At 41.0% G+C, this 26455-nt stretch overlaps 1 protein-coding gene across 1 annotated transcript in view; it reads right to left on the reverse strand.

Annotated features, from left to right (window-relative positions):
• Positions 1-26455, reverse strand: part of LOC109885636 (procollagen-lysine,2-oxoglutarate 5-dioxygenase 2) — a gene marked incomplete in the record, with an annotated part of 186510 nt that overhangs the window by 32064 nt on the left and 127991 nt on the right. Inside the window, 3 exon segments of the mRNA XM_031796901.1 lie at positions 15158-15262; positions 17570-17691; positions 17860-17985. Of these exon segments, the coding sequence (XP_031652761.1) occupies positions 15158-15262; positions 17570-17691; positions 17860-17985 (353 nt within the window).

A 26455-nucleotide genomic window follows, 5' to 3' on the forward strand; every position in this document is an offset into this window, starting at 1 on the left:
CCTTACACACACTAATTAATAAACACCACCGCACTACTGACCATATATACACCTTACACACACTAATTAATAAACACGTCCACCAAAAAAAAGAGGGCAAAATCTTTGCTTGCTTTATTGACTTTAAAAAAGCATTTGATTTGATTTGGCACGAAGGGCTATTCTACAAAATTCTCCAAAGTGGGCTTGGTGGTAAGGTGTATGACTTAATAAAATGTATGAAAAACAAGTGTGCAATAAAAATCAAAAACCAAAGAACAGAATTGTTTTCACAAAGTCGAGGTGTGAGACAAGGCTGCAGTTTGAGTCCAAATCTTTTCAACATTTATATCAATGAATTAGCAGACATGTTGGACCAATCTCCAGCCCCAGGACTCACACTATTTGACACAGAGGTGAAATACCTGCTATATGCTGATGACTTGGTACTTCTATCACCAACCAAAGAAGGTCTTCAACAAAACATTTATATTCTGGAGCAATATTGCCATAATTGGGCCCTGGCAGTAAATTTCCAAAAAACTAAAATCATGATTTTCCCCCCCAAAATAACAGATGTCAGAAACACAAATGTAAATTCACCCTAAACAACACCTTAATTGAACACACAAAAAATTACACCTACCTTGGTCTGACCATATCGCATCGGGAAACTTAATATGGCAGTGAATGCACTCAAAGAAAAAGCCGCAGAGCAATGTATGCAATAAAAATGAATTTATTCAAAATCAACATCCCAATTAAAATTTGGACTAAAATATTTGACAGTGTAATCCTACCAATAGCTCTTTATGGAAGTGAGGTTTGGGGGCCACTCAATAAACTGGATTTTAAAATGTGGGACAAACATCCAATTGAAGGCCTACATGCAGAATTCTGTCGGAAAATCCTACAAGTCCAGAGAAATACACCAACTAATGCATTTAGGGCAGAATTGGGCCGTTTTCCAGTAATAATGAAAATACAGAAAAGATCATTAACATTTTGGCCTCATCTAAATTCAAGTCCAAATTCGAGTCTGCAATTTAAAGCACTTCAAACCCAAGAGCTGAGCCCAGAAACAAGCCCTCTCAGTCAGCTGGTGTTGGACCTCACCAACCAAGCTGACAGCAGCACTGCTTCAAAAGAAAGAATTCCAATAAGCAAAATCATGAACCAATCAAAGGAATCATATTTACAATACTGGAAAAACTAAACAAAATCCCAAAGCCGACTAAATTGCTATCTGACCCTAAACAGAGAATATGAATTGGCTGATTATCTCTACTCTGTCAGAGATATGATGCAGAGACAGATACTTACCAAGTACAGGCTGAGTGACCACCGATTGGCAATAGAAACCGGTAGACATAAAAAGACATGGCTGCCCAAAGAGGAGCGTGTATGTGGTCACTGCATGACAGGGGAGGTAGAGACAGAGATGCACTTTCTCCTTTACTGTGATAAATATTCCTCACAAAGAGATTCATTATTCACAGAAATGACTACATATATTCAAACAATTTTTACAAATTGAACCCAGAGGAAAAGCTAAGAATACTCATGGGTGAAGGAGCAATGGCTTCTCTTGCAGCCAAATATGTATTTTCCTGCCATAGCCTGAGGGACACTGAATAATAACATCTGCATAGTAAACAGTAACTTACTTATTATTACTATATTGTTATTACTATTAATTATTAATGTTTATCATTCCAAATATGGGTGGTAATGGTAGTGATAACAGTTTAGTGATGGTAGTAGTAGTCGTAGTATGATGATTGTAGTTGTAGTACTGATATAAAGGAGAAGATGACCGTTATTTAGTTATAAGTTAGTTATAGTTTCATTTTCCATAATTTGATTTTATATTTATTACATTTCTACTATTGACTGTTACCATTTTATTGGTATTATTTGGTATTTAATTTTGTATTATTATTTACTACCATTTTATATTATTATTTGCTATCATTTATAATTTTGTTACAATGTATATTGTTTACATTGTTGCTTTGGCAATATTGACACAATGTTTTCATGCCAATAAAGCAGCTTGGAATTTGAGAGAGAGAGAGAGATCGATAGAGGGAGAGAGAGAGAGAGAGAGAGAGAGAGAGAGAGAGATCGATAGAGGGAGAGAGAGAGAGAGAGATCGATAGAGGGAGAGAGAGAGAGAGAGATCGATAGAGGGAGAGAGAGAGAGAGAGCGAGAGATCGATAGAGGGATCGAGAGAGGGAGAGAGAGAGAGGGAGAGAGAGAGAGAGAGAGAGATCGATAGAGGGATCGAGAGAGGGAGAGAGAGAGAGAGGGAGAGAGAGAGAGAGAGAGAGAGAGAGAGACACAGAGAGAGAGAGAGAGAGAGATCGATAGAGGGATCGAGAGAGAGAGAGAGAGAGAGAGAGGGAGAGAGAGAGAGAGAGAGAGAGAGACACAAGAGAGAGAGAGAGAGAGAGAGAGAGAGAGAGAGAGAGAGAGAGAGATCGATAGAGGGAGAGAGAGAGAGAGAGATCGATAGAGGGAGAGAGAGAGAGAGAGATCGATAGAGGGAGAGAGAGAGAGAGAGCGAGAGATCGATAGAGGGATCGAGAGAGGGAGAGAGAGAGAGAGGGAGAGAGAGAGAGAGAGAGAGAGAGAGATCGATAGAGGGATCGAGAGAGGGAGAGAGAGAGAGAGGGAGAGAGAGAGAGAGAGAGAGAGAGAGAGAGAGAGAGAGAGACACAGAGAGAGAGAAGAGAGAGATCGATAGAGGGATCGAGAGAGAGAGAGAGAGAGAGAGAGGGAGAGAGAGAGAGAGAGAGAGAGAGACACAGAGAGAGAGAGAGAGAGATCGAATAGAGGGAGAGAGAGAGAGAGAGCGAGAGATCGATAGAGGGATCGAGAGAGGGAGAGAGAGAGAGAGGGGAGAGAGAGAGAGAGAGAGAGAGACACAGAGAGAGAGAGAGAGAGAGAGAGAGAGATCGAGAGAGAGAGAGAGAGAGAGAGAGAGAGAGAGAGAGAGAGAGAGAGAGATCGAGAGGAGAGAGAGAGAGAGAGAGAGAGAGAGAGATCGAGAGAGAGAGAGAGAGAGAGAGAGAGAGATCGAGAGAGAGAGATCGAGAGAGAGAGAGAGAGAGAGATCGAGAGAGAGAGAGAGAGAGAGAGAGAGAGAGAGTGTAATTCTATCAAACAGGATGTCTTAATACTGGGTGACTTAAGGATGTAACAAACATCGTCTCAGACTCCACCCCCAGGGTCTCAGACTCCACCCCCAGGGTCTCAGACTCCACCTCCGGGAGGACTGCAGCCAAGTGGGAATTGTTAGAGCAGAACCTCTCTGGGTCGTATTACAGTAAACCAGACATAATGTAATGGTAGCTTATACTATACTGAATTCACAGACAGCAGTAGAGACCCTACCGCTGGTCTCGACCGCAGGTTTCCAAAGGCAAAACAACAACTGTGAAGGTATCAACCTTCCACCTGGCAGTAATATAACCTTCAGTAGTAATATAACCTGCAGCAGTAATATAACCGTCATCAGTAATATAACCTTCATCAGTAATATAACCTTCAGCAGTAATATAACCGTCAACAGTAATATAACCTCCAACAGTAATATAACCTTCATCAGTAATATAACCTTCAGCAGTAATATAACCTCCAACAGTCTGCAGCAGTAATATAACCTTCAACAGTAATATAACCTCCAACAGTCCACAGCAGTAATATAACCTTCAGCATTAATATAACCTCCAACAGTAATATAACCTTCAGCAGTCTGCAGCAGTAATATAACCTTCAACAGTAATATAACCGTCATCAGTAATATAACCTTCATCAGTAATATAACCTTAATCAGTCATATAACCTTCATCAGTAATATAACCTTCATCAGTAATATAACCTTCATCAGTAATATAACCTTCATCAGTAATATAACCTTCAGCAGTAATATAACCTTCATCAGTAATATAACCTCCAGTCTGCAGCAGTAATATAACCTTCATCAGTAATATAACCTTCAGCATTAATATAACCTTCAGCATTAATATAACCTCCAACAGTCCGCAGCAGTAATATAACCTTCAGCATTAATATAACCTTCAACAGTAATATAACCTCCAACAGTCCGCAGCAGTAATATAACCTTCAGCATTAATATAACCTTCAACAGTAATATAACCTTCAGCAGTCTGCAGCAGTAATATAACCTTCAACAGTAATATAACCGTCATCAGTAATATAACCTTCAGCAGTCTGCAGCAGTAATATAACCTTCAACAGTAATATAACCGTCATCAGTAATATAACCTTCATCAGTAATATAACCTTAATCAGTCATATAACCTTCATCAGTAATATAACCTTCATCAGTAATATAATCTTCATCAGTAATATAACCTTCAACAGTAATATAACCTTCAACAGCAGTAATATAACCTTCATCAGTCTGCAGCAGTAATATAACCTTCAACAGCAGTAATATAACCTTCATCAGTCTGCAGCAGTAATATAACCTTCAACAGCAGTAATATAACCTCCAACAGCAGTAATATAACCTTCAACAGTCTGCAGCAGTAATATAACCTCCAACAGTCTGCAGCAGTAATATAACCTTCATCAGTCTGCAGCAGTAATATAACCTTCAACAGCAGTAATATAACCTTCAACAGTCTGCAGCAGTAATATAACCTTCAACAGTCTGCAGCAGTAATATAACCTTCAACAGTCTGCAGCAGTAATATAACCTTCAACAGCAGTAATATAACCTTCAACAGTCTGCAGCAGTAATATAACCTCCAACAGTCTGCAGCAGTAATATAACCTTCAACAGTCTGCAGCAGTAATATAACCTTCAACAGCAGTAATATAACCTTCAACAGTCTGCAGCAGTAATATAACCTTCAACAGTCTGCAGCAGTAATATAACCTTCAACAGCAGTAATATAACCTCCAACAGTCTGCAGCAGTAATATAACCTTCAACAGTCTGCAGCAGTAATATAACCTTCAACAGCAGTAATATAACCTCCAACAGTCTGCAGCAGTAATATAACCTTCATCAGTAATATAACCTTCAGCATTAATATAACCTTCAGCATTAATATAACCTCCAACAGTCCGCAGCAGTAATATAACCTTCAGCATTAATATAACCTTCAACAGTAATATAACCTCCAACAGTCCGCAGCAGTAATATAACCTTCAGCATTAATATAACCTTCAACAGTAATATAACCTTCAGCAGTCTGCAGCAGTAATATAACCTTCAACAGTAATATAACCGTCATCAGTAATATAACCTTCAGCAGTCTGCAGCAGTAATATAACCTTCAACAGTAATATAACCGTCATCAGTAATATAACCTTCATCAGTAATATAACCTTAATCAGTCATATAACCTTCATCAGTAATATAACCTTCATCAGTAATATAATCTTCATCAGTAATATAACCTTCAACAGTAATATAACCTTCAACAGCAGTAATATAACCTTCATCAGTCTGCAGCAGTAATATAACCTTCAACAGCAGTAATATAACCTTCATCAGTCTGCAGCAGTAATATAACCTTCAACAGCAGTAATATAACCTCCAACAGCAGTAATATAACCTTCAACAGTCTGCAGCAGTAATATAACCTCCAACAGTCTGCAGCAGTAATATAACCTTCATCAGTCTGCAGCAGTAATATAACCTTCAACAGCAGTAATATAACCTTCAACAGTCTGCAGCAGTAATATAACCTTCAACAGTCTGCAGCAGTAATATAACCTTCAACAGTCTGCAGCAGTAATATAACCTTCAACAGCAGTAATATAACCTCCAACAGTCTGCAGCAGTAATATAACCTTCAACAGCAGTAATATAACCTTCAACAGTCTGCAGCAGTAATATAACCTTCAACAGTCTGCAGCAGTAATATAACCTTCAACAGTCTGCAGCAGTAATATAACCTTCAACAGCAGTAATATAACCTTCAACAGTCTGCAGCAGTAATATAACCTTCAACAGCAGTAATATAACCTTCAACAGTCTGCAGCAGTAATATAACCTTCAACAGTCTGCAGCAGTAATATAACCTTCAACAGCAGTAATATAACCTTCAACAGTCTGCAGCAGTAATATAACCTTCAGCAGTCTGCAGCAGTAATATAACCTTCAGCAGTCTGCAGCAGTAATATAACCTTCAACAGTCTGCAGCAGTAATATAACCTTCAACAGCAGTAATATAACCTCCAACAGTCTGCAGCAGTAATATAACCTTCAACAGCAGTAATATAACCTTCAACAGCAGTAATATAACCTTCAACAGCAGTAATAACCTCCAACAGTCTGCAGCAGTAATATAACCTCCAACAGCAGTAATATAACCTCCAACAGTCTGCAGCAGTAATATAACCTTCAACAGCAGTAATATAACCTCCAACAGTCTGCAGCAGTAATATAACCTTCAACAGCAGTAATATAACCTTCAACAGTCTGCAGCAGTAATATAACCTTCAACAGCAGTAATATAACCTCCAACAGTCTGCAGCAGTAATATAACCTTCAGTCTGCAGCAGTAATATAACCTTCAACAGCAGTAATATAACCTTCATCAGTCTGCAGCAGTAATATAACCTTCAACAGCAGTAATATAACCTCCAACAGTCTGCAGCAGTAATATAACCTCCAACAGCAGTAATATAACCTCCAACAGTCTGCAGCAGTAATATAACCTCCAACAGTCTGCAGCAGTAATATAACCTTCAACAGCAGTAATATAACCTTCAACAGTCTGCAGCAGTAATATAACCTCCAACAGACAGCAGCAGTAATATAACCTTCAACAGTCTGCAGCAGTAATATAACCTTCATCAGTCTGCAGCAGTAATATAACCTTCAACAGTCTGCAGCAGTAATATAACCTTCAACAGCAGTAATATAACCTCCAACAGTCTGCAGCAGTAATATAACCTTCAACAGCAGTAATATAACCTTCAACAGTCTGCAGCAGTAATATAACCTTCATCAGTCTGCAGCAGTAATATAACCTTCAACAGCAGTAATATAACCTCCAACAGTCTGCAGCAGTAATATAACCTTCAACAGTCTGCAGCAGTAATATAACCTTCATCAGTCTGCAGCAGTAATATAACCTTCAACAGCAGTAATATAACCTCCAACAGTCTGCAGCAGTAATATAACCTTCATCAGTCTGCAGCAGTAATATAACCTTCAACAGCAGTAATATAACCTTCATCAGTCTGCAGCAGTAATATAACCTTCAACAGTCTGCAGCAGTAATATAACCTTCAACAGTCTGCAGCAGTAATATAACCTTCAACAGTCTGCAGCAGTAATATAACCTTCAACAGCAGTAATATAACCTTCATCAGTCTGCAGCAGTAATATAACCTTCAACAGCAGTAATATAACCTTCAACAGTCTGCAGCAGTAATATAACCTTCAACAGTCTGCAGCAGTAATATAACCTTCAACAGCAGTAATATAACCTTCAACAGTCTGCAGCAGTAATATAACCTTCAACAGCAGTAATATAACCTTCAACAGTCTGCAGCAGTAATATAACCTTCAACAGCAGTAATATAACCTCCAACAGTCTGCAGCAGTAATATAACCTCCAACAGTCTGCAGCAGTAATATAACCTTCATCAGTCTGCAGCAGTAATATAACCTTCAACAGCAGTAATATAATCTTCAACAGTCTGCAGCAGTAATATAACCTTCATCAGTCTGCAGCAGTAATATAACCTTCAACAGCAGTAATATAACCTTCATCAGTCTGCAGCAGTAATATAACCTTCAACAGCAGTAATATAACCTTCATCAGTCTGCAGCAGTAATATAACCTCCAAAGGTCTGCAGCAGTAATATAACCTCCAACAGTCTGCAGCAGTAATATAACCTCCAACAGTCTGCAGCAGTAATATAACCTCCAACAGTCTGCAGCAGTAATATAACCTTCAACAGCAGTAATATAACCTTCAACAGTCTGCAGCAGTAATATAACCTTCAACAGCAGTAATATAACCTTCAACAGTCTGCAGCAGTAATATAACCTCCAACAGCAGTAATATAACCTTCAACAGTCTGCAGCAGTAATATAACCTTCAACAGCAGTAATATAACCTTCAACAGCAGTAATATAACCTCCAACAGCAGTAATATAACCTTCAACAGCAGTAATATAACCTTCAACAGTCTGCAGCAGTAATATAACCTCCAACAGCAGTAATATAACCTCCAACAGTCTGCAGCAGTAATATAACCTTCAACAGCAGTAATATAACCTCCAACAGTCTGCAGCAGTAATATAACCTTCAACAGCAGTAATATAACCTTCAACAGTCTGCAGCAGTAATATAACCTTCAACAGCAGTAATATAACCTTCAGTCTGCAGCAGTAATATAACCTTCAACAGCAGTAATATAACCTCCAACAGTCTGCAGCAGTAATATAACCTCCAACAGTCTGCAGCAGTAATATAACCTTCATCAGTCTGCAGCAGTAATATAACCTTCATCAGTCTGCAGCAGTAATATAACCTTCAACAGCAGTAATATAACCTTCAACAGTCTGCAGCAGTAATATAACCTTCATCAGTCTGCAGCAGTAATATAACCTTCAACAGTCTGCAGCAGTAATATAACCTTCATCAGTCTGCAGCAGTAATATAACCTTCAACAGTCTGCAGCAGTAATATAACCTTCAACAGCAGTAATATAACCTCCAACAGTCTGCAGCAGTAATATAACCTTCAACAGCAGTAATATAACCTTCAACAGTCTGCAGCAGTAATATAACCTTCATCAGTCTGCAGCAGTAATATAACCTTCAACAGCAGTAATATAACCTCCAACAGTCTGCAGCAGTAATATAACCTTCAACAGTCTGCAGCAGTAATATAACCTTCATCAGTCTGCAGCAGTAATATAACCTTCAACAGCAGTAATATAACCTCCAAACAGTCTGCAGCAGTAATATAACCTTCATCAGTCTGCAGCAGTAATATAACCTTCAACAGCAGTAATATAACCTTCAACAGCAGTAATATAACCTTCAACAGTCTGCAGCAGTAATATAACCTTCAACAGTCTGCAGCAGTAATATAACCTTCAACAGTCTGCAGCAGTAATATAACCTTCAACAGCAGTAATATAACCTCCAACAGTCTGCAGCAGTAATATAACCTTCAACAGCAGTAATATAACCTTCAACAGTCTGCAGCAGTAATATAACCTTCAACAGTCTGCAGCAGTAATATAACCTTCAACAGTCTGCAGCAGTAATATAACCTTCAACAGCAGTAATATAACCTTCAACAGTCTGCAGCAGTAATATAACCTTCAACAGCAGTAATATAACCTTCAACAGTCTGCAGCAGTAATATAACCTTCAACAGTCTGCAGCAGTAATATAACCTTCAACAGCAGTAATATAACCTTCAACAGTCTGCAGCAGTAATATAACCTTCAGCAGTCTGCAGCAGTAATATAACCTTCAGCAGTCTGCAGCAGTAATATAACCTTCAACAGTCTGCAGCAGTAATATAACCTTTCAACAGCAGTAATATAACCTCCAACAGTCTGCAGCAGTAATATAACCTTCAACAGTCTGCAGCAGTAATATAACCTTCAACAGCAGTAATATAACCTCCAACAGTCTGCAGCAGTAATATAACCTCCAACAGTCTGCAGCAGTAATATAACCTCCAACAGTCTGCAGCAGTAATATAACCTTCAACAGTCTGCAGCAGTAATATAACCTCCAACAGCAGTAATATAACCTTCAACAGTCTGCAGCAGTAATATAACCTTCAACAGCAGTAATATAACCTTCAACAGCAGTAATATAACCTTCAACAGCAGTAATATAACCTCCAACAGTCTGCAGCAGTAATATAACCTCCAACAGCAGTAATAATACCTCCAACAGTCTGCAGCAGTAATATAACCTTCAACAGCAGTAATATAACCTCCAACAGTCTGCAGCAGTAATATAACCTTCAACAGCAGTAATATAACCTTCAACAGTCTGCAGCAGTAATATAACCTTCAACAGCAGTAATATAACCTCCAACAGTCTGCAGCAGTAATATAACCTTCAGTCTGCAGCAGTAATATAACCTTCAACAGCAGTAATATAACCTTCATCAGTCTGCAGCAGTAATATAACCTTCAACAGCAGTAATATAACCTCCAACAGTCTGCAGCAGTAATATAACCTCCAACAGCAGTAATATAACCTCCAACAGTCTGCAGCAGTAATATAACCTTCATCAGTCTGCAGCAGTAATATAACCTTCAACAGCAGTAATATAACCTTCAACAGCAGTAATATAACCTTCAACAGCAGTAATATAACCTTCAACAGCAGTAATATAACCTCCAACAGTCTGCAGCAGTAATATAACCTTCAACAGTCTGCAGCAGTAATATAACCTTCATCAGTCTGCAGCAGTAATATAACCTTCAACAGTCTGCAGCAGTAATATAACCTTCAACAGCAGTAATATAACCTCCAACAGTCTGCAGCAGTAATATAACCTTCAACAGCAGTAATATAACCTTCAACAGTCTGCAGCAGTAATATAACCTTCATCAGTCTGCAGCAGTAATATAACCTTCAACAGCAGTAATATAACCTCCAACAGTCTGCAGCAGTAATATAACCTTCAACAGTCTGCAGCAGTAATATAACCTTCATCAGTCTGCAGCAGTAATATAACCTTCAACAGCAGTAATATAACCTCCAACAGTCTGCAGCAGTAATATAACCTTCATCAGTCTGCAGCAGTAATATAACCTTCAACAGCAGTAATATAACCTTCATCAGTCTGCAGCAGTAATATAACCTTCAACAGTCTGCAGCAGTAATATAACCTTCAACAGTCTGCAGCAGTAATATAACCTTCAACAGTCTGCAGCAGTAATATAACCTTCAACAGCAGTAATATAACCTTCATCAGTCTGCAGCAGTAATATAACCTTCAACAGCAGTAATATAACCTTCAACAGTCTGCAGCAGTAATATAACCTTCAACAGTCTGCAGCAGTAATATAACCTTCAACAGCAGTAATATAACCTTCAACAGTCTGCAGCAGTAATATAACCTCCAACAGCAGTAATATAACCTCCAACAGTCTGCAGCAGTAATATAACCTCCAACAGCAGTAATATAACCTTCAACAGCAGTAATATAACCTTCAACAGTCTGCAGCAGTAATATAACCTTCAACAGCAGTAATATAACCTTCAACAGTCTGCAGCAGTAATATAACCTTCAACAGCAGTAATATAACCTCCAACAGTCTGCAGCAGTAATATAACCTTCATCAGTCTGCAGCAGTAATATAACCTTCAACAGCAGTAATATAACCTTCAACAGTCTGCAGCAGTAATATAACCTTCAACAGCAGTAATATAACCTCCAACAGTCTGCAGCAGTAATATAACCTTCATCAGTCTGCAGCAGTAATATAACCTTCAACAGCAGTAATATAACCTTCAACAGTCTGCAGCAGTAATATAACCTTCATCAGTCTGCAGCAGTAATATAACCTTCAACAGCAGTAATATAACCTTCATCAGTCTGCAGCAGTAATATAACCTTCAACAGCAGTAATATAACCTTCATCAGTCTGCAGCAGTAATATAACCTCCAACAGTCTGCAGCAGTAATATAACCTCCAACAGTCTGCAGCAGTAATATAACCTCCAACTGTCTGCAGCAGTAATATAACCTTCAACAGCAGTAATATAACCTTCAACAGTCTGCAGCAGTAATATAACCTTCAACAGCAGTAATATAACCTTCAACAGTCTGCAGCAGTAATATAACCTCCAACAGCAGTAATATAACCTTCAACAGTCTGCAGCAGTAATATAACCTTCAACAGCAGTAATATAACCTTCAACAGCAGTAATATAACCTCCAACAGTCTGCAGCAGTAATATAACCTCCAACAGTCTGCAGCAGTAATATAACCTCCAACAGTCTGCAGCAGTAATATAACCTCCAACAGTCTGCAGCAGTAATATAACCTTCAACAGCAGTAATATAACCTTCAACAGTCTGCAGCAGTAATATAACCTTCAACAGCAGTAATATAACCTTCATCAGTCTGCAGCAGTAATATAACCTTCAACAGTCTGCAGCAGTAATATAACCTTCAACAGCAGTAATATAACCTCCAACAGCAGTAATATAACCTTCAACAGCAGTAATATAACCTTCAACAGTCTGCAGCAGTAATATAACCTCCAACAGCAGTAATATAACCTCCAACAGTCTGCAGCAGTAATATAACCTTCAACAGCAGTAATATAACCTCCAACAGTCTGCAGCAGTAATATAACCTTCAACAGCAGTAATATAACCTTCAACAGTCTGCAGCAGTAATATAACCTTCAACAGCAGTAATATAACCTTCAACAGCAGTAATATAACCTTCAACAGCAGTAATATAACCTTCAGTCTGCAGCAGTAATATAACCTTCAACAGCAGTAATATAACCTCCAACAGTCTGCAGCAGTAATATAACCTCCAACAGTCTGCAGCAGTAATATAACCTTCAACAGCAGTAATATAACCTTCAACAGTCTGCAGCAGTAATATAACCTCCAACAGTCTGCAGCAGTAATATAACCTTCATCAGTCTGCAGCAGTAATATAACCTTCATCAGTCTGCAGCAGTAATATAACCTTCAACAGCAGTAATATAACCTTCAACAGTCTGCAGCAGTAATATAACCTTCATCAGTCTGCAGCAGTAATATAACCTTCAACAGTCTGCAGCAGTAATATAACCTTCATCAGTCTGCAGCAGTAATATAACCTTCAACAGTCTGCAGCAGTAATATAACCTTCAACAGCAGTAATATAACCTCCAACAGTCTGCAGCAGTAATATAACCTTCAACAGCAGTAATATAACCTTCAACAGTCTGCAGCAGTAATATAACCTTCATCAGTCTGCAGCAGTAATATAACCTTCAACAGCAGTAATATAACCTCCAACAGTCTGCAGCAGTAATATAACCTTCAACAGTCTGCAGCAGTAATATAACCTTCATCAGTCTGCAGCAGTAATATAACCTTCAACAGCAGTAATATAACCTCCAACAGTCTGCAGCAGTAATATAACCTTCATCAGTCTGCAGCAGTAATATAACCTTCAACAGCAGTAATATAACCTTCATCAGTCTGCAGCAGTAATATAACCTTCAACAGTCTGCAGCAGTAATATAACCTTCAACAGCAGTAATATAACCTTCAACAGTCTGCAGCAGTAATATAACCTCCAACAGTCTGCAGCAGTAATATAACCTTCATCAGTCTGCAGCAGTAATATAACCTTCAACAGCAGTAATATAACCTTCATCAGTCTGCAGCAGTAATATAACCTTCAACAGTCTGCATCAGTAATATAACCTTCAACAGCAGTAATATAACCTTCAACAGTCTGCAGCAGTAATATAACCTCCAACAGTCTGCAGCAGTAATATAACCTTCAACAGCAGTAATATAACCTCCAACAGTCTGCAGCAGTAATATAACCTTCATCAGTCTGCAGCAGTAATATAACCTTCATCAGTCTGCAGCAGTAATATAACCTTCATCAGTCTGCAGCAGTAATATAACCTTCATCAGTCTGCAGCAGTAATATAACCTTCAACAGCAGTAATATAACCTTCAACAGTCTGCAGCAGTAATATAACCTTCAACAGTCTGCAGCAGTAATATAACCTTCAACAGTCTGCAGCAGTAATATAACCTTCAACAGTCTGCAGCAGTAATATAACCTTCAACAGCAGTAATATAACCTTCATCAGTCTGCAGCAGTAATATAACCTTCAACAGCAGTAATATAACCTTCAACAGTCTGCAGCAGTAATATAACCTTCAACAGTCTGCAGCAGTAATATAACCTTCAACAGCAGTAATATAACCTTCAACAGTCTGCAGCAGTAATATAACCTCCAACAGTCTGCAGCAGTAATATAACCTTCATCAGTCTGCAGCAGTAATATAACCTTCAACAGTCTGCAGCAGTAATATAACCTTCAACAGCAGTAATATAACCTTCAACAGCAGTAATATAACCTTCATCAGTCTGCAGCAGTAATATAACCTTCAACAGTCTGCAGCAGTAATATAACCTTCAACAGCTGTAATATAACCTTCAACAGCAGTAATATAACCTTCAACAGTCTGCAGCAGTAATATAACCTTCATCAGTCTGCAGCAGTAATATAACCTTCAACAGCAGTAATATAACCTTCAACAGCAGTAATATAACCTTCAACAGTCTGCAGCAGTAATATAACCTTCAACAGTCTGCAGCAGTAATATAACCTTCAACAGCAGTAATATAACCTTCAACAGTCTGCAGCAGTAATATAACCTCCAACAGCAGTAATATAACCTTCATCAGTCTGCAGCAGTAATATAACCTTCAACAGTCTGCAGCAGTAATATAACCTTCAACAGTCTGCAGCAGTAATATAACCTTCAACAGCAGTAATATAACCTTCAACAGTCTGCAGCAGTAATATAACCTTCATCAGTCTGCAGCAGTAATATAACCTTCAACAGTCTGCAGCAGTAATATAACCTTCAACAGTCTGCAGCAGTAATATAACCTTCAACAGCAGTAATATAACCTCCAACAGTCTGCAGCAGTAATATAACCTTCAACAGCAGTAATATAACCTTCAACAGTCTGCAGCAGTAATATAACCTTCAACAGTCTGCAGCAGTAATATAACCTTCAACAGTCTGCAGCAGTAATATAACCTTCAACAGCAGTAATATAACCTTCAACAGTCTGCAGCAGTAATATAACCTTCAACAGTCTGCAGCAGTAATATAACCTTCAACAGCAGTAATATAACCTTCAACAGCAGTAATATAACCTTCAACAGCAGTAATATAACCTTCAACAGTCTGCAGCAGTAATATAACCTTCAACAGCAGTAATATAACCTTCAACAGTCTGCAGCAGTAATATAATCTATCACCCTCTTCTATATTACCCATGCAACGTACATAGACATTTCATGTTTGAGATCACTCAGATTCCTGTCGCTATGACGATCCCTCTGTATAGTAACGACCACAGCAACATAAAAACAACACACCTGTTCCCGTTCAAACGGCCTGAGACAGAAATACAACAACACACCTGTTCTGCTCGATGAGGATCTTCAGAGTCTGTCTGTTGGTGAGCATCACGTCAGCGTCCATACTGAGGTAGTAGTCACAGCCTGGGTCCTTACGACACAGCCCCCTTGGTTATACACACGGAGGAAATAAGTCTGATCAATCATTGATTCATTATAATATAATTATAAACGATGGCCTGATGAGCTACATAAAGTCTTAAAATAGATTTAGTCCTCACATATGGACCCCACTCCCTTCCCACCTGACAGGTACAAGAGGAACCAATCAATGATTGGGATATTAATTACAGCTGATCAATTACAACGGACATCATAATGATAGGGAGATTAGATACCAAGCATACACTTTACAATATGTCCTGCTGTACTTTGCAAGTTTCCAATGATTACATCCTAAGTAAAACACTACTAATTCCCTACTACAGAGATTCAGTTCTCAATGAAGGGTGTAATTGAGGTTTATGTACTGTATATTCATTTGAAGATCACAGACCACTGATAACCCTTAGAGAGGATTGTGAATAATGGGGGGGGGGGGGGCATCCTGTCCGACCTGCCCTGTCCTGTCCCAAACTGCCCTGTCCTGTCCTGCACCATCCCGTCCCGTCCTACTCTGTCTTGTCCTGTCTAGTGATCTAAAACATTGGCATGCTCTCTTTGTGATAGTTCAATGAGTTCATTGAGAGCCTGGGGTCAGATCTGCTTGTGCTGTCTAACCTAGCCTGGTGCAGGATCTGTTCGTGTTGTCTAACCTAGCCTGGGGTCAGATCTCTTTGTGTTGTCTAACCTAGCCTGGTACCAGATCTGTTTGTGTTGTCTAACCTAGCCTGGGGTCAGATCTGTTTGTGTTGTCTAACCTATCCTGGTACCAGATCTGTTTGTGCTGTCTAACCTAGCCTGGGGTCAGATCTGTTTGTGTTGTCTAACCTATCCTGGTACCAGATCTGTTTGTGCTGTCTAACCTAGCCTGGGGTCAGATCTGTTTGTGCTGTCTAACCTAGCCTGGTAACAGATCTGCTTGTGTTGTCTAACCTAGCCTTGTGCTAGATCTGTTTGTGTTGTCTAACCTAGCCTGGTACCAGGTCTGTTTGTGCTGTCTAACCTAGCCAGGTAACAGATCTGCTTGTGCTGTATAACCTAGCCTGGGGTCAGATCTGTTTGTGTTGTCTAACCTAGCCTGGGGTCAGATCTGTTTGTGTTGTCTAACCTAGCCTGGGGTCAGACCTGTTTGTGCTCTCTAACCTAGCCTGGTACCAGATCTGTTGGTGTTGTCTAACCTAGCCTGGTGCTAGATCTGCTTGTGCTGTATAACCTAGCCTGGGGTCAGATCTGTTTGTGTTGTCTAACCTAGCCTGGTAACAGATCTGCTTGTGTTGTCTAACCTAGCCTTGTGCTAGATCTGTTTGTGTTGTCTAACCTAGCCTGGTAACAGATCTGCTTGTGTTGTCTAACCTAGCCTTGTGCTAGATCTGTTTGTGTTGTCTAACCTAGCCTGGTACCAGATCTGTTTGTGCTGTCTAACCTAGCCTGGGGTCAGATCTGTTTGTGTTGTCTAACCTATCCTGGTACCAGATCTGTTTGTGCTGTCTAACCTAGCCTGGGGTCAGATCTGTTTGTGCTGTCTAACCTAGCCTGGTAACAGATCTGTTTGTGCTGTCTAACCTAGCCTGGGGTCAGATCTGTTTGTGTTGTCTAACCTAGCCTGGGGTCAGATCTGTTTGTGTTGTCTAACCTAGCCTGGGGTCAGACCTGTTTGTGCTCTCTAACCTAGCCTGGTACCAGATCTGTTGGTGTTGTCTAACCTAGCCTGTGGTCAAATCTGTTTGTGTTGTCTAACCTAGCCTGGTACCATATCTGTTTGTGTTGTCTAACCTAGCCTGGTACCATATCTGTTTGTGTTGTCTAACCTAGCCTGGTGTCAGATCTGTTTGTGTTGTCTAACCTAGCCTGGTGTCAGATATGTTCGTGTTGTCTTGCCTTCTCCTATGTTCCTTGTCACGCAGCTAGTTCATACAGATCTGGGAACAGACTAAGCTAGACAGTTCCTTTTGAGGTGAGGGGGGAAGGTTTAGGGGCCCTAGTCTCTCTGAGGTGAGGTGAGGGAGGAAGATTTAGGGGCCCTAGTCTCTCTGAGGTGAGGATGGGGAGAAGGTTTAGGGGCCCTAATCTCTCTGAGGATGGGGGGAAGGTTTAGGGGCCCTAGTCTCTCTGAGGTGAGGATGGGGAGAAGGTTTAGGGGCCCTAGTCTCTCTGAGGTGAGGATGGGGGGAAAGTTTAGGGGCCCTAGTCTCTCTGAGGTGAGGTGAGGGGGGAAGGTTTAGGGGACGAGATATTTAGGTTTCAGGTTTGAGAGACGGAGACACACACAACTAGAAGAATCACACATACACACAGGTCGGTAGCGTACGTACATGCCCATATTCCTGGCCTCTCCTTGGCTCAAGTTCTCCTCCGGACCCACAACCTTGAAGCTGTTGAACACGTCTTTATTTTCCTGCCAAAACTTCTGGATGTGTCTCTCATGGTAAACCTCCTGCAGAGACAGACAGAGAGACAGAGACAGATAATTATTTCGAATATTACAGTTACATTACAGAGAGAGAGAAGAGGACATGTTTGATGGATCGGAAGCTGTGTCTTGCACTCTGCCATACTGAGTCGACCAAGAGCCAAGGCCCAGCTGCAGATACTCCATACTCACATTGTTATGAACAAAGACGTTAAGTTTATGTTTGGGGTAGTCGAGGGTCGCGAGTCTCTGGAAGAATTGAGAGAGGAAAGGAGTGGGCTGTTCGATGAACACTCCAACCATCACAGTGGGATACTCCTGTTGATACAAGACATACTGTTATTCAACAACACACACAGACACATTGCAGTAATGGAAATCTGTTGATAAGCAACTGCTTGTTAAGATTAGGGTTAAGGTTAGAATAAGGGTTAAGGTTAAGGTAGGGTTCCCCAACGCGAATTTGGCCCGCGGGTGGTTTTATTTGACCACCCCCCAAGTTTTCTGAGCAAAGAAAAGTACATTTTAAATTTTTACATTCTCATTGTTGAACATAAAAGATTAAAAACACAATAAATCAGCTCCAAGTGATTTTAATTTAAGAAATCTGTTCCAAAGTATTCCCACGTACAATAGAGAGACACATGATCGCATACAAATGTAACCAAGGTTTAAAATGATTATGTTTTACTCAAAAATGATATCGGTTTTAGCTTCATGTGGTTAATTTGCGGTCTACAAATGATTAGTAATCATGTTCCAGCCACCCGTCCATCCGCTCAAGAAAATATCGGCCGAAGCTGAATCTAGTTGATGATCCCTGGGGTAATGGGTTAAGGTTAGGGTTAGGATAAGGGTTGAGGTTAGGGTAAAGGGTTAGAGTTAAGGTTAAGGTTAGGGTTAGGGTAAGGGTTGAGGTCAGGGTTAGGATAAGGGTTGAGGTTAGGGCTAGGGTTAAGGGTTGAGGTCAGGGTTAGGATAAGGGTTGAGGTTAGGGCTAGGGTTAAGGGTTGAGGTCAGGGTTAGGATAAGGGTTGAGGTTAGGGCTAGGGTTAAGGGTTAAGGTTAGGGTTAGCATAAGGGTTAAGGTTAGGGTTAGTAGATAGTTAGTTGAATTGTTACTGGTAGTCTGTAGAGCAGTGGTCGCGATCGACTGGTTGCAGTCTATCACAGTGCCATCTGTTTTGTTACCAAAGCCCCTTATACCACCCACCACTGCGACCAGTATGCTCTAGTCGGCTGGCCCTCGCTACATATTCATCGCCAGACCCACTGGCGATGGGTCCCCATAAAGCTCCGCCTTATCTCAGCTCACTGGTCACCTAACAACACCCACTCGTAGCACGCGCTCCAGCAGGTATATTTCACTGGTCATCCCCAAAACCAAAACCTCCTCTGTCCTTCGAGTTTTCTGCTGCCAATGACTGGAACGAACTGCAAAAATCACTGAAGGTGGAGACTCTTATCTCCCTCATTAACTTCAAGCACCAGCTGTCAGAGCAGCTCACAGATCACTGCACAACCCATCTGTAAACAGCCCATCTATCTATCTACCGCATCCCCATACTGTATTTATTTATTTTGCTCTTTTGCACCCCAGTACTTCTACTTGCACATTCATCATCTGCTCATCTTTCACTCCAGTGTTAATCTGCTAAATTGTAATTACTTTGCCACTATTGGCCTATTTATTGCCTTACTTCCTCACGCCATTTGCACACACTGTATACAGATTATTCTATTGTGTTATTGACTGTACGTTTGTTTATGTGTAACTCTGTGTTGTTTGTGTGGCACTGCTTTGCTTTATCTTGGCCAGGTCACAGCTGTAAGTGAGAACTTGTTCTCAACTGGCCTACCTGGTTAAATACAAGTTTCAAAAAAAAGTCTAACAAATACTTCCTAGTTGATCACCAAATATTTCTGTAGAAAAGCCAACGAACGATAAAGGCTTGCGCTCCTTTTCAAACAAATATTGAGCTGGTGCTGGAAGGTGCACTTGATTCAAAAGTCCTGAGCTCCGGGTAAAGTCTTCCCATGAGTCACGTACACGGCGGACCGGCAAATCTGACTAAATCGAGCGCACCTACGGGTCTGCCCAATCGGATAGCTCAAATCACCGTGGCTACAGAGCTTCCAATCGGATAGCTCAAATCACCGTGGCTACAGAGCTTCCATGACCCTGAACACAGCCAAGTGTAATAGGCTACTAGCCTACGTCAGATGTAATAACTGTCAACGAATCCAGCAAAGAGCTGCTGGTTATATGACTGAGTTCATGTTTAAGTTTATATTCAGCTCTGTCACTGTTTTTATTCAACACTATTACAAAACGCTCTACTCTGTACTTCCACTCGGGCTGCAGCTGCAGTGAGTCAGTAGCCAGGTATCGACAGCCCTGCGTTGTATCATTATTAGCAGCTCGTCCTGTCCATTTTAATATTAAGGAATGTTTCACTTTCTCTGGTCATAGGAACAACATGAATTTGTGCATGAGGCAGATGTGGTGCAACTCGAGTTTCGCCGTCAGGTGGAAGACCGTGTCCCCTCTCTCTCTGATCAGTCTCACCGGAGGGAAAGAAGGAGAGAGCAGGTGGAAGACCGTGTCCCCTCTCTCTCTGGTCAGTCTCACCGGAGGGAAAGAAGGAGAGAGCAGGTGGAAGACCGTGTCCCCTCTCTCTGGTCAGTCTCACCGGAGGGAAAGAAGGAGAGAGCAGGTGGAAGACCGTGTCCCCTCTCTCTGATCAGTCTCACCGGAGGAAAAGAAGGAGAGAGCAGGTGGAAGACCGTGTCCCCTCTCTCTGATCAGTCTCACCGGAGGGAAAGAAGGAGAGAGCAGGTGGAAGACCGTGTCCCCTCTCTCTGATCAGTCTCACCGGAGGGAAAGAAGGAGAGAGCAGGTGGAAGACCGTGTCCCCTCTCTCTCTGATCAGTCTCACCAGAGGAAAAGAAGGAGAGAGCAGGTGGAAGACCGTGTCCCCTCTCTCTCTGATCAGTCTCACCAGAGGAAAAGGAGAGAGCAGGTGGAAGACCGTGTCCCCTCTCTCTCTGATCAGTCTCACCGGAGGGAAAGAAGGAGAGAGCAGGGACCGTGAGAGGCGGTTGGGAAACATCGTTTTGAACGGTCGTCCGACTTGGAATTCCAATTCTGAAACTCGGGCGTCTTTCTAGACCTCCGACCTTTCGACCTGAAGGTCAATGACCTCGTGATTTGACCTCGTTGACCTTCAGGTGCAGCAGGTACCAACAGAACAGTAAAATAAAAAAGCTAACTATTTCAATTCATGCTCCACAGTGCCTCACAAGTGCTAAACCAACTGATCAATTTTGTTATCAAAGATCGAGTTTTGAAATATAATCTGGTCTAATGAACATTATTGGCAGGCCAATCACATAGCCAATATGCTGTGATATATATTAGGCCTACTGCCCAAACCTCATTCCTACAGAACTGTTTGCCTCAGATTAATGTAAAGAAAGACATCTGAGCAGTAGATCTCAGCTTGTTTTTTGACCCGGAAGTGATCTTGATGACCTGACCACTGTAGTAGATCATATCCACATAAAGTGTTACCGTTGTTTTCAATAACTCATCCAATTAGGTATTTTATTCACGAACATCATTTCTCACTTTTACTAAAACTGTTTACTCCATTAATCATAAACAGAACATGACATGCATTCTAAAAGTCAACAACACCTGCAACATGTACAATCAAACTATAATTGACAACAGAGAATAGTAATTATGTGTGTTCAGACTCAATGAAATCATGTTTGAGTGGGACCCTCCCTAAAGACCCTGAAAAGATTTGGTATGGGTCTCCAGATCCTCAAATAGTTCTACAGCTGCACCATCGAGAGTATCCTGACCAGTTGCATCACCCGCCTGGTATAGTAACTGCTCGGCATCTGACCGCAAGGCACCTCAGAGGGTAGTGCGTACGGCCCAGTACATCACTGGGGCCAAGCTTCCTGACATCCAGGACTTATGTAATAGGTGGTGTCAGAGGAAAGCCCATAAAATTGTCAGAGACTCCAGTCACCCAAGTCATAGACTTGACTGGTCCAGTAAATATACCTCTGAACCATCCAACCTACAGTATGGTCCAGTAAATATACCTCTGAATCATCCAACCTACAGTATGGTCCAGTAAATATACCTCTGAACCATCCAACCTACAGTATGGTCCAGTAAATATACCTCTGAACCATCCAACCTACAGTATGGTCCAGTAAATATACCTCTGAACCATCCAACCTACAGTATGGTCCAGTAAATATACCTCTGAACCATCCAACCTACAGTATGGTAATACCATGCGCTTAATCAAGCAGATGAGAGGCAGGATTTCTGAGGATTTGTCCATTCATCCTATTCAATGGTAGTATGGTAGCGGATAGTTCATTGAAGAAGTCTTCTAGAGATTCTAGATGTCTTTGATACAGCTGGGTTGGTTTGTATTGAGTTAGCTCCAGACACAGTTACATAGACAGAGTGAACACATCCATTCATAGTCACACAGTAAAGTCTCTGCAGAGGAATAGACACTCTCTGGAGACAGCAGCGTTGCGGGCTGTTCAGATCCACATGTGCTTGATGATGTATTCTGTTTACCATCCAAGCTTCTAACCAGTCCCCATGTCTATGTTTATATCCCTGAATGAAGTGAAAAATGGAGCGAAAGAGGGGAGGAGAGATGGACAGACAGACAGACAACGAAGTAGACAGTTACTGTTAGAGACAGTTACTCCTGTCTCTGATATGTCTATAGAGACAGTTACTCCTGTCTCTGATATGTCTATAGAGACAGTTTACTCCTGTCTCTGATATGTCTATAGAGACAGTTACTCCTGTCTCTGATATGTCTATAGAGACAGTTACTCCTGTCTCTGATATGTCTATAGAGACAGTTACTCCTGTCTCTGATATGTCTATAGAGACAGTTACTCCTGTCTCTGATATGTCTATAGAGACAGTTACTCCTGTCTCTGATATGTCTATAGAGACAGTTACTCCTGTCTCTGATATGTCTATAGAGACAGTTACTCCTATCTCTGATATGTCTATAGAGACAGTTACTCCTGTCTCTGATATGTCTATAGAGACAGTTACTCCTGTCTCTGATATGTCCTATAGAGACAGTTACTCCTGTCTCTGATATGTCTATAGAGACAGTTACTCCTGTCTCTGATATGTCTATAGAGACAGTTACTCCTGTCTCTGATATGTCTATAGAGACAGTTACTCCTGTCTCTGATATGTCTATAGAGACAGTTACTCCTGTCACTGATATGTCTATAGAGACAGTTACTCCTGTCTCTGATATGTCTATAGAGACAGTTACTCCTGTCACTGATATGTCTATAGAGACAGTTACTCCTGTCTCTGATATGTCTATAGAGACAGTTACTCCTGTCTCTGATATGTCTATAGAGACAGTTACTCCTGTCTCTGATATGTCTATAGAGACAGTTACTCCTGTCTCTGATATGTCTATAGAGACAGTTACTCCTGTCTCTGATATGTCTATAGAGACAGTTACTCCTGTCTCTGATATGTCTATAGAGACAGTTACTCCTGTCTCTGATATGTCTATAGAGACAGTTACTCCTGTCTCTGATATGTCTATAGAGACAGTTACTCCTGTCTCTGATATGTCTATAGAGACAGTTACTCCTGTTACTCCTGTCTCTGTATGTCTATAGAGACAGTTACTCCTGTCTCTGATATGTCTATAGAGACAGTTACTCCTGTCTCTGATATGTCTATAGAGACAGTTACTCCTGTCTCTGATATGTCTATAGAGACAGTTACTCCTGTCTCTGATATGTCTATAGAGACAGTTACTCCTGTCTCTGATATGTCTATAGAGACAGTTACTCCTGTCTCTGATATGTCTATAGAGACAGTTACTCCTGTCACTGATATGTCTATAGAGACAGTTACTCCTGTCTCTGATATGTCTATAGAGACAGTTACTCCTGTCTCTGATATGTCTATAGAGACAGTTACTCCTGTCTCTGATATGTCTATAGAGACAGTTACTCCTGTCTCTGATATGTCTATAGAGACAGTTACTCCTGTCTCTGATATGTCTATAGAGACAGTTACTCCTGTCTCTGATATGTCTATAGAGACAGTTACTCCTGTCTCTGATATGTCTATAGAGACAGTTACTCCTGTCTCTGATATGTCTATAGAGACAGTTACTCCTGTCTCTGATATGTCTATAGAGACAGTTACTCCTGTCTCTGATATGTCTATAGAGACAGTTACTCCTGTCTCTGATATGTCTATAGAGACAGTTACTCCTGTCTCTGATATGTCTATAGAGACAGTTACTCCTGTCTCTGATATGTCTATAGAGACAGTTACTCCTGTCTCTGATATGTCTATAGAGACAGTTACTCCTGTCTCTGATATGTCTATAGAGACAGTTACTCCTGTCTCTGATATGTCTATAGAGACAGTTACTTCCTGTCTCTGATATGTCTATAGAGACAGTTACTCCTGTCTCTGATATGTCTATAGAGACAGTTACTCCTGTCTCTGATATGTCTATAGAGACAGTTACTCCTGTCTCTGATATGTCTATAGAGACAGTTACTCCTGTCTCTGATATGTCTATAGAGACAGTTACTCCTGTCTCTGATATGTCTATAGAGACAGTTACTCCTGTCTCTGATATGTCTATAGAGACAGTTACTCCTGTCTCTGATATGTCTATAGAGACAGTTACTCCTGTCTCTGATATGTCTATAGAGACAGTTACTCCTGTCTCTGATATGTCTATAGAGACAGTTACTCCTGTCTCTGATATGTCTATAGAGACAGTTTACTCCTGTCTCTGATATGTCTATAGAGACAGTTACTCCTGTCTCTGATATGTCTATAGAGACAGTTACTCCTGTCTCTGATATGTCTATAGAGACAGTTACTCCTGTCTCTGATATGTCTATAGAGACAGTTACTCCTGTCTCTGATATGTCTATAGAGACAGTTACTCCTGTCTCTGATATGTCTATAGAGACAGTTACTCCTGTCTCTGATATGTCTATAGAGACAGTTACTCCTGTCTCTGATATGTCTATAGAGACAGTTACTCCTGTCTCTGATATGTCTATAGAGACAGTTACTCCTGTCTCTGATATGTCTATAGAGACAGTTACTCCTGTCTCTGATATGTCTATAGAGACAGTTACTCCTGTCTCTGATATGTCTATAGAGACAGTTACTCCTGTCTCTGATATGTCTATAGAGACTAGGGATGTCCCGACAGTTATAAATATTTGTTGACCTAAAGTCATCTGTTCTTTCAAAAGTTTGGGATGTGTATTTTTCCATATATAGACACACGCTATGTGTTTTAACAAAATCACCTAAATGCATTGATCTTGTCTGATGCCGTTGGAAACAATGTGAAAATAGACTACATAAAGTCAACAAATAAAAACCTTGCATCCTGCAGGTATAAACTATCCCGATGAAAATAAATATGAATCACATTGGCTGCACATGGCCTGTCTGCAAGGAACTGGAAACCTTGTATCAAATATTAACTGGTCCGACTAGTGAACCTGCAACATTGTATAAAATATTCTGGGCCCTCAGTTTCCTGCGCCAGTGAGCTCGGGACAGACACAGTTGTAGGCTATTTGCGCAAGGGACAAGAATCAGTGCTTTACATCAGGAGAGAACGGCCAGGTAGTCCTGAGACATGGTCCTAGGGCTCAGGCCCTGAGAGAGAGACATAGAGAGAGAGAGAGACAGAGAAAGAGTGAGAGATATTGCAGAATAGATACTGGAGGCTGAAAGGGGGGAAGAAGACACTGTGGCCCCGCCCTCGGACAGGGCCAGGCAAGATGTAACCACACCCACTTTACCAAAGGACAGCCATCACACCCCTAGAGGGCTATCAACAGACCACCAACTTACTACCCTGAGACAAGGCTGAGTACAGCACTCACACCCCTAGAGGGCTATCAACAGACCACCAACTTACTACCCTGAGACAAGGCTGAGTACAGCACTCACACCCCTAGAGGGATATCAACAGACCACCAACTTACTACCCTGAGACAAGGCTGAGTATAGCCTACCAAGATCTCCTCCACAAGCCCGAGGGGTGCAAAAACAGGCAGGAAGATCACCCACTCAAGTAGAGTACATCAACAACAAATGTCTGTGTGTATCTCTGTCTGTGTGTATCTCTGTCTGTGTGTATCTCTGTCTGTGTGTATCTCTGTCTGTGTGTATCTCTGTCTGTGTGTATCTCTGTCTGTATGTCAGTGTATCTCTGCCTGTGTGTCTGTGTGTATTTCTGTCTGTGTGTATCTCTGTCTGTGTGTCTGTGTGTGTCTCTGTCTGTGTGTGTCTCTGTCTGTTGTCTCTGTCTGTTGTCTCTCTCTGTGTGTCTGTCTGTGCGTCTGTGTGTATCTGTCTGTCTGTGTGTATCTCTGTCTTTGTGTCTGTGTGTATCTCTGTCTGTGTATATCTCTGTCTGTGTGTATCTCTGTCTGTGTCTCTCTGTGTGTCTGTGTGTATCTGTCTGTCGGTGTGTCTGTGTGTATCTGTCTGTCTGTGTGTATCTCTGTCTTTGTGTCTGTGTGTATCTCTGTGTGTATCTGTCTGTCTGTGTGTATCTCTGTCTTTGTGTCTGTGTGTATCTCTGTCTGTGTGTCTGTGTGTATCTGTGTGTGTGTAACCCTCCCAGCCCAACAATGACCGTTGGTGTGCCCTGTGTCCCTGTTAAAAGAGTGTCTCAGAGCCACTCTAGACAGAGGA

Source organism: Oncorhynchus kisutch, linkage group LG18 (genome assembly GCF_002021735.2).
Source record: "Oncorhynchus kisutch isolate 150728-3 linkage group LG18, Okis_V2, whole genome shotgun sequence".
Lineage (NCBI taxonomy): Eukaryota > Metazoa > Chordata > Actinopteri > Salmoniformes > Salmonidae > Oncorhynchus > Oncorhynchus kisutch.